The following is a 9,772-nucleotide window of genomic DNA, read 5'->3' as shown; positions in this document are numbered from 1 at the left end:
TTTCAAAATTTAACACAAGGTGGCATGTCAATGACTCAATACTGGGAGAAGTTTACCAACCTTCTTAAGTATATTCCACAGTATCAGATGGACGAATGATTTCTCATCTGAAAGTTCATCTTGGGTTTAAGAAGTCATATTGGAGCAGAAGTGGATATACATAATCCATTGACTATGGAGGATGTATTTGAGAAAGCAACTAAGCAAGACCAAAAGTTGCAGCAGTTGGTGAATTTTTATAGAAACGTGAATACTAGACCAAGTTTTGGAAATAGGAATGTCTAGAAGAGCAACAACAACAACCGACAGATAAGGAATCTGAAAAGAGGACCCAACACTCAAGAGAGAGGAAGAGTGAATCATGATGGTAATAAGAGAGTAAATAGTAACACCAACTCTACCAACCACAATGTCCGACATAACATGGACAGGAGTAGGTCAGGTGGTTACTCAGGGCCTAAGGATGTATGTTATAACTATGGAGGGAATCATTATGCTTTGAATTGTCTACATCTTACCCCTACACAAAGAGGAGGAAATCAACAAGCAGCTTCGCAACATCAGATTCACACAATGGTTGACAACTGTCAGGCTGATTTTCAAGCTTCACCTATCCAGATGACGGGTAAGCTTTTTGGGCAATCAGTTTCTATTTTAATAGATACAAAAGCTACTGAATGTTTTACTAATCCTAAAGTAGTTTCTAGATTATCTATTAGACCTGGTTGTATGTCAAATGCATGGATGGTTCAATATGGGAATCGAGCAAAACAGAGGGTAAATTCTTGTCTATTTTGCAGTGAACTAGAGCTTCCTAGTTTCCAAACTCAGGTTAACCTTTTTGTGGCACCATTAGGATCATATGATGTGATCTTAGGTATCAACTAGCTAGCTGAGCACAAAGATGTAGTAAACTATGAGGATAAGGTCGTTAGTTGTATTGATAATTTTGGGAATCTAGTTGAAAATTTTGGGTCTCAAAAGCCTCTTGAATTGAGATGCATTTCAACAATGCAACTCAAGAAAGCCCAAAGGAAAGGATATTCCATAATTGCTGTCATGGTAAGCTATTTGGATAATGTTGAGAAAAACCCTAAGGATTATCCTGTTCTTAGAGAGTTCCTGGATTTTTTTCCAGAAGACCTCACTAAGTTACCACCGAAGAGGGAGTTTGATTTTTCTATAGAACTCCTACCTGGAATAGAGCCACAATCTAAGGCTCCATATAGAATGACAACCACAAAATTATATGAGCTTAAGGCTCAATTGCAAGAATTGATTAGGTAAGGTTTCATTAGACCTAGTGTATCTCCATGGGGTGCACCAATGATCTTCGTAAAGAAGAAGGATGATACTTTAAGGTTATGTATTGATTATAGGATGTTAAACAAAGTAACTATCAAGAATAGATATCCTTTGCCAAGGATAGATGAATTATTTGACCAAATGAAAGGTACAATGGTATTTTACAAGATTGATCTTCGATCAGGATACCACCAATTAAGGATTAAGGATGAGGATATTCCTAAGACTACATTCTGAACACGGTACAAACACTATAAATTCACAGTCATACCTTTTGGTTTAACCAATGCCCCAACAACATTTATGAACCTCATGAACAACATTTTTAGAGAATACCTGGATGATTTTGTTCTTATATTCATTGATGACATTTTGATTTATTCTAAAAATGAAGAAGAACATAAGGAGCACTTAAGGATAGTCTTGCAGAGGTTAAGAGATCGCAAGCTTTATGGGAAATTTTCTAAGTGTGCTTTCTTTCAAGAAAAGGTGCATTACTTAGGTCATGTTATAATTCCTGAAGGAATTTTAGTTGATCCTGCAAAGATAGAAGTACTAGTGGGTTGGCCAACACCTTAGAATGTTTCAGAGATCTGAAGTTTTATGGGTCTTGCAGGATATTACAAGAAGCATGTGGAAGGATTTTATAGGATAGAAACACCTATTACTTCACTTCAGAAGAAGGAAAAAAGATTTGAGTGGACTGAGAAGTGTGAAGAGTCATTTAAGCTCTTGAAGCAAAAATTGGAAACAACACCAGTCTTGACTATACTAGATCCCAATGGACACTTTATAGTGATTACATATGCCTTAGGTGAAGGTGTGGGAGCAGTGTTAATGCAGGAAGGAAAGGTGGTTTCATTTGAATCAAGGAAATTGAAGCAATATGAATTGAATTATGCACCACCTGACTTAGAGCTTTTAGCTATTGTTCATGCATTACAAATGTGGAGGCATTACCTGTTAGGGAATCTATTTGAGCTAAAAATAGATCACTTAGGACTGAAATATATCTTTACACAGCCTAACCTTAATGCAAGACAAAGAAGGTGGCTTGAATTCCTGAGTGAGTATGATTTTGGTATTGAATATATTAAAGGGAAGGAAAATAGGGTAGCACATGCTCTCAGCAGAAGAAGACATCTATCTTCTATGGTTACTACAAGAACAAACTTGAAGCAACAAGTGTTACAAAATCTTTCTGGAGATGAGCATTACCAAAGGGTTAAGCAAGCCTTGGGAGAAGATCCTTCAGATCATCGTTATGATGGATATGAGTTGGAACCTCATGTTATTTTAAGGTATCAAGGAAGAATGTATATTCATGAAGATGGAGAATTAAGGAAGTTAATATTGCATGAGGTGCAAACACACCTTATTCAGGACACCCCGGAGTAACAAAGATGGTAGCTGACTTGAGATCTTTGTATTTTTGGCCTAAACTTAGAAAAGAGGTAATTGAGTATGTGGCATAATGTTTGGAATGCCAACGAGTGAAAGCTGAGCATGTTTATCTAGCAAGACTTTTATTTCAACATGTTATACTAGAGTACAAGTGGCAAGTAGTCAGTATGGATTTTATCCAAGGATTACCTATGAGCAAAAATAAGCATGACACTATCTTAGTAGTTGTGGATAAGTTGACAAAAGTTGTACATTTCATACCTGGAAATCTCAAGGAAGGATAATTTGTTCTTGCAAATAAGTTTGTGCAAGAAATATTTCGGTTGCATGGTGTACTAGAAACCATAATTTTAGATAGGGATACCGGGATGACATGTAGATTTTGGACAACATTAAATGCAACTTTGGGAACTAGACTGAATTTTAGTTCAACATATCATCCTTAGACTGATGGCCAAACATAAAGGGTTAATAAGGTTGTGGAATATCTTATACAAATGTATTCCATGGAGCAACAGTACAAGTGGGAGGAGTATTTTCCTTTGGTTGAATTTGCATATAATAACTCTTTCCACTCATCTTTAGGGATGACACCTTTTGAAGCACTTGTATGAGTGAAAGTGTTGCACACCTATTAGTTGGGATAAGATGGAAGATAGGATCATCATTGGTCCTAATTTACTCAAGGAAATGGATGAGAAAATGATGTTGATCAAGAGTAGGTTGGAGGAGGCAACTGTCAGACAAAAGAGTTATGCTAACAAAAATAGGACTTACAGACAATTTGTTGTAGGAGATAAAGTTTTCTTGAGAGTCAAACCTCATAAGAGTTCTATCTCGTTTGGAAAATCATAAAAGTTGGCACCAAGATATGTGGGACCCTTTGATCTGCTGGAAGTTATTAATCCATTTGCTTATAGATTAGCTTTACCACTTGGTCTAGCTTGAATCCTTAATGTGTTCCATGTGTCTTTGTTGAAACCTTATCATGCCGATGCATCTCATATTCTTGATTGGTGATCTTTACAGGTGCAGGATCTAGGGGTGGTGCTGGTGGAGCCCATCCGAATCCTAGATCAATGTAGCGTGAAGCTACGTAGAAGAGATTTCACTTAGTATAAGGTCCAGTGGGACCAATATTCCAAGGATAGTGCTCCATGGGAGGATGCTGAGACGATTGACCATTATTTTCCTCCTTTGCTTTCTTAGAAAAGTAGTTGCTTATTATATGAGATACCTTGGAACAATGATTTTGATTTTCATGATATGAACTTGGATAGCATGTATGCTATTGTTGTTATTTATATTTGAGACTTTGATGTATGGTTAACATTATATGAGGTAGAATTACTATGTGCTTATGGGTGGATAATAAGACATTGAAATGATGTCTCTTCCAAGTGGGGAAGGATGTCACGAACCGTATTATCAATAATTATGTTATTAGGAAAATAATGTATTCTTTTTATTATGAAATGAAATTCTAATGAATATGAACTTTATTGCGATGATAATGCGGTTTGTATGCAAATGTTATGAAATGATTTATGTTACTTTTCTCATGCGAATGCAATTACATGGTTAGTGTTATATTGGGGATCATCATTACTGATGAGCTATTGAGTGCAAGTGATGTAGGGACATGTGAATGTAAATGAAGGTGAGAACAAGGCTCAAGTAGAGTTGTCTTAGCTCATGGACTTCGATAGATTAGAGGAATCTCGCACACCACAGTAGAAAAGTTATGTTTGTGCAATTGTGATTTCATCGATGCATGATTTTGAATTAGAAATGAAATGTTATGAGTAAATGGTAATTGTTACATTTATTTCATTTATAAAGGTGAAAATTAGTTTGATATTTGAAAAAGAGTTACGTAATTTAACGACTCAACGTTCTTTATGAAAGATGATGTAAATGCAATTTTATTAATGATTGTTGTGTTTACAATTATATGAATTTCTTATGCATGTTAGTTCGATAATTGCAATTTGATCATATATATATATTATATATACGAAGGTGACTTTGAATTATGTGTATTTATTTTAAATTAGATTATATGAATACACACATATATAATTTAGATTATATGTCTTATTTCTAATGACTTTTTAATGTTGGACTTCCTTTGTTATGAACGTGTAATATATAAAAGTCAATTATTATAACATGTAATAGATATATACATCGAATAGTATATACTAATAAGGTGGAAAATTTAAGTTATCGACAGTTAGTGAACCAGTGAAATGGCAGAAAAGCCGATGGTCGAGCTGATTTAACTGGTCGACTTGGCACCCCCCACGACCCATGGTAGGAAGTGATCGACCTGGCACCCCACGACTGCCAGTGAACAATGGAGGGTAGTCGATTGAGAGACTTGGCAGGTTGATGGTCGATGGTCTAGGAGAGAAGTGGCAACAAAGGCATTGAACCCCGTGAGGTAAGTGGATCTGCAGTAATATCTCACACCTGCTGTTAAACAAAACATTAGGTAAGTCAGAGAAGATAGGTAGACATGGTAAGGAGGTGAGCAGTTCTGTCAGATGTTTAAAACAATTGATGCAAGCCTAATCGATATGTATGCAATTCATTAGAGTTCTAAATCATTTAGAACTAAGAGAGCTTTATGACTATCAATGGTGTCATTGAAATGGCTAAGTTAAAACCAATAGATTAGCAGCCAACATAGGATGAAAATAGTATAAATAGTAGTGAAGGCTCAATAGAAGAAAAGAACAATAATGACAAGAGAAGAAAGAAAATAATAGAAAGAATAGAGAGGCAAGAATAGAGAAGGAAAGAGAAGAAAGAATAGTGAGGATATAGAGGATAGTATTGGTAGAAGAAGCGATAGAAAGAGAAGAGTAGAAAGATAGAAGGTTAGTGAAGAATCTTGAAGGAGAGAAGCAGGCAGATTTGAGCAAGGAAAGTGAGTCAATCACCCCAAATTAGTATCAAGATCAAAGGAGGTAGGCTCTAATTTGATTCTTTGGTCATTATGCATTTAGAAATGACAATAAGTGTGTCATGAAGTAATACAAAGTTTATGAAGTAGATTAGAATGGAGTCCGATTGATATAATCCATGTTAGAATAAAATTGTTTGAATCTTTCTTTTGAATAGTCATATAAGAAAATGCATCATGAGATACCATTTGATAAATTATTAAAAATGCATGGTAGATGCTAAGATTGGTAGGAAGTGCATGATAGGATGCATTAGTTAATTTATTTCTAAGAACGTGTACTCGTTATATTCCAATCATATGTAAGGATTCATACATGTGCTACACGTTCTTTCTTAAAAACATAGTTTTGATTTAATTTTCAGTATTGTAATGAAAGATTGTTGGTTATCAAATATGTGTGATTGTTTATCCATGAAAGATTGTTTATTATCGAATATGCATGATTGTTTATCCATGAAAGATTGTTTGATCTATGATCGAAAATAATAGTAAGGTGATGTTGTTTTCTTTATTCAATAAAAGATTGTCTTCTACAAGAATTTGTATTCTTGATTATATAAACCAAGCTAGATAGGCTTGTGTATGGGGAAAGTTACCTTCCGGGACAAGTGTCGAATGTGGAAATCATAGAGAGAATTGTTTTCTTTTCCAAACTATCTTTTTTGCTATGCATGACATTATACTCGACTGAGTAATCAATTGAATAAACCATTGAAATAGATGAAATTCTTTTATTTATTCTCTCTACCACATCCTTGAATGATCTTACTTGTTTCTTAAAGGAATTAGAAAAATGAAAATGCATGTATCATCTAGGCACACACTAGATTCCATCTTGTGTTTCAAATTCTTTTTAATAAGAAATTCATGTAGGGTCAAGTATTCTTGATTGACTAAGAATTTCGGGGAAGCGCAAGCTTCAAGGTTTGGTAGAAAAAGCACATGATTCTTGTTCTCCTCTTCATTAAAAGGACTGAAATGAAACATCTTTTTATTGGAGATCAATGGATGCATCTCTCTTTATTTTATGTTTGAAATTATACTTATTGCAATAGAAAGCCTAAGCATTGTATAAAGATATGTGTTGAGATATTTCTACATTTTATTGCTTATGAAATTTCTTTATCTTCTATTGAAATCTATTGATTGTTTTTTTATTATCAAGCTTGGGATAAATTGATTTTTGAAATAGAATTATTAATTGATTTATGAGTTTATTTAAGAATAAGAGTAAGTTATGTCTTATTTGAATATAGAATAATTTATGTCTTTACACAATGAAACTGATTACAATGTTTAGGGCACCAACTAAAAGAGCACCAACCCCTGATTTAGGGCATCATCCCAAGGAGCACTAACCCCTGATTTAGGGAACCAACCCAAGGAGCAGAAACCCTTGATTTAGGGCACCAATTGAAGGATCTACAACCCCTGCACCAAGCTCCAACTCAGTGATTACAAAAACATGCTTTATACCAAAGTTACCTTCTTGTTATAAATGGATTTTATAACTCTTTTGCAAATCTCTCTACTAGATCTTCTATCCAGTTCACTACCAGTTCTCTTTCTCACCCTCTCACTATTGCAACCTTACTCTCTATTGCACCTACATCGGTTCAATCTCTTCTTCTTCTTTGCCGGTTCTCTCTTTGTTGGTTCTACTCTCTATTGGTTCTGCACTCTGCTAGTTCTGCTCTCTGTCGGTTCTCTCTTCTCTCAGCTACTCTACTTCTCTCCACCAATACTACTCTCTACTGGTTTTATGCCTACCTTCTTTGCAATCTTTTGCAACTCTTCTCTGCCGGTTTGGTCTTCGTCGGTTCACTCCTCTTTTAGACTCAATGGCTAACTACCAGTTGCCTCACTATTGTCGGTTGAATCCTTCAACTCAATTCTCCCTCACACTCAGTCTCTCCTCTAATTCTTGTTGAGCACTTGATTGATTTCCTCTCTCCTGCAGCAACAACCCTCTTCGATTTTGGCTTGCATATTTATAAATTAGTTTTCCCGCCAAAACCAATTCAAACTTCAGGCGGTTAGCGTTTCCTCATCGACCTCAAGGCAAACCAAATCAAATTAGATCTCATGAGATCTAATAACCTTGATTGATGAACTATAAATCATCAATCAATCCCACCATTGTCGTGCCTTCCAGAACATGCCTTCCTCATTTAGCAATCAAATTTTAACCTATTAGTTGATTTCTTGGTTGATCACCAAGAATGGTTTCACGGTTTCCTTCACCTGTCTTGATCTGCTCAAACAGTCTATTTTGGATCTCTATTGTCCTTTTCACCTTGAGCTACAAACCTCTTCTATGCATCCCGTGAATCATGTAGTTGACATAAATGTCAACCTATCGCCAACTACCTCACCAACACATCATATCGACTTGTGAATGCATTTTGCATCACCTCCACATTGCTTCTCTTCTGGTGTAGCACCATTATCGGTTGCTAAACATATCATTCCACCATATTCTCATCTTCATCAGGAAGGAGCACATCACTTAGCCTCTTTGCACTCTTACCAGTTGTCATACATACTAGTAGGCACTTTTGATGACACCATGTCACCAACCTTCAACTATTTCCATCTGAGGCATCTACATAGCGGTTGCACTCTCTATCTGTAGCTTCTCAACCTTGCCTTCTTTATCATTAGCCCAAACCATATCTCAACTGGTTTGTCAAAGTGACAAACCCATCACTCTTCAACTACCCCGATACCTCATTATGGCTTCACTGTCGGTTTAGTGCATATCTTTGATTTCATGCACTTGAGGTATCTTTGTGTTTCACCTATTCATCCGGTGTGAGCCTTCAATCGCCTACCTTCTACTATTCTCTCTTATCTCCAAGAACTATGATGCATTCCATGCATAATGGGAGATAAGCTCCACTTACCGGTGGGAGTGGATCCTTGTCATCTGCATCCTGGAATGCACCAATGTGGCATCCTTTTTTGAGAAACATATCTTCAAATAGACACATGTGATCCAGTTGGGACACATTCACTGTCTGTCATCTCTACAAATGGCGACTGCATCTTTATCAGGTGGGAGTCCTATTGTTTGAGATCCACACAACATATTGGTGACCTCTACATCCTTCTCCTCCAATGTTGATGTGATTTAGATAACATTCCCCCTCTCCATCACAATCAACTGACCAACATCTTTCTCTCTTATAGATGTCATCATTTAGCGGTTGTTATATCATACTGGTCTCCTGTCCATATCTTCAACACAAGTCAAACACTAACTTGTGTACCGGTGACTCCATTGACCATTATGCTTAATGACATTCTCTCCCTTAGCAGTGGTCAACAAAGCTAGGTGATATCAAAGACATCACATCTAATATGCATCAATGACAGTGCTGCACACACATCTCTTATACTGGTAGCCATCCTATATCAGTTGACATCAATGACAACTCAATGCCAAAAATCTCCCCCTTTGTGTGATCTATTTATTTTTACACATGTAGTATGCGGTATACTACATAATCTTTCTCCCCCTTTGACAACAATGGCAAAGGGCACTGTCAGGGATTTCTCTTCCTTTTTCTCTACCAAATGCATATTCTCCTTTAACCTTCATACTTTATATCCTCTCAAATCACAACTTTTTGAGATGGGGGACACAACCATCAATTGACACCAATTTCTCAGTAACCAAGTGTATATGCAAAGCAAAAACATGTGCATATACAGTACTGAAACCAATTGAAGACCCATGTTTTAGTGAATACAACATACCTACCAGTCAAACAACATCATGACCACTTGAACTCCCCCTAAGTCATACATCTCAGGTCCACATTTCTTGTCAGGTACTAAATTAGAGCTCCAATCTGCACCATATACCAGTTGAGCTATGCAAATATGATCAACTAATGATCTCTGAGCTCCATTGTATCCACCACAACTTATGACATGATCCTAGGTGTACACAATGCCATAAAATATCATCATCATGCCATAAATCTGTTAGCATTTTCACAAAAGGAGATTGTTAGCATCTCAGTAAGTTTGTTGGTATGAGGATATTGAGAAAGAATGATTACTATCTTAATAAACATTATT

The 9,772-nt window shown here is 36.2% G+C and overlaps 1 protein-coding gene across 1 annotated transcript; it reads left to right on the top strand.

Moving 5' to 3' along the window:
* The first annotated feature begins 423 nt into the window (after positions 1-423).
* On the top strand, positions 424-1,287 carry LOC131061877 (uncharacterized). The gene is made up of 2 exons (XM_057995733.1): positions 424-777; positions 889-1,287. Exons 1-2 carry the CDS (start codon positions 424-426, stop codon positions 1,285-1,287), a joined length of 753 nt encoding a protein of 250 aa, XP_057851716.1.
* Positions 1,288-9,772: the final 8,485 nt, after the last annotated feature.

Source organism: Cryptomeria japonica, chromosome 9 (genome assembly GCF_030272615.1).
Source record: "Cryptomeria japonica chromosome 9, Sugi_1.0, whole genome shotgun sequence".
Classification (NCBI taxonomy): Eukaryota; Viridiplantae; Streptophyta; class Pinopsida; order Cupressales; family Cupressaceae; genus Cryptomeria; species Cryptomeria japonica.
This window is presented reverse-complemented; position numbering and strand designations above follow the sequence as displayed.

Coding starts and splice junctions, on each gene's coding strand:
- LOC131061877 (XM_057995733.1), top strand. CDS start 424: ATGGACAGGAGTAGGTCAGGTGGTTACTCAGGGCCTAAGGATGTATGT. Junction 778..888: donor GGAATCGAGCAAAACAGAGG/GTAAATTCTTGT, acceptor GGTATCAACTAG/CTAGCTGAGCACAAAGATGT.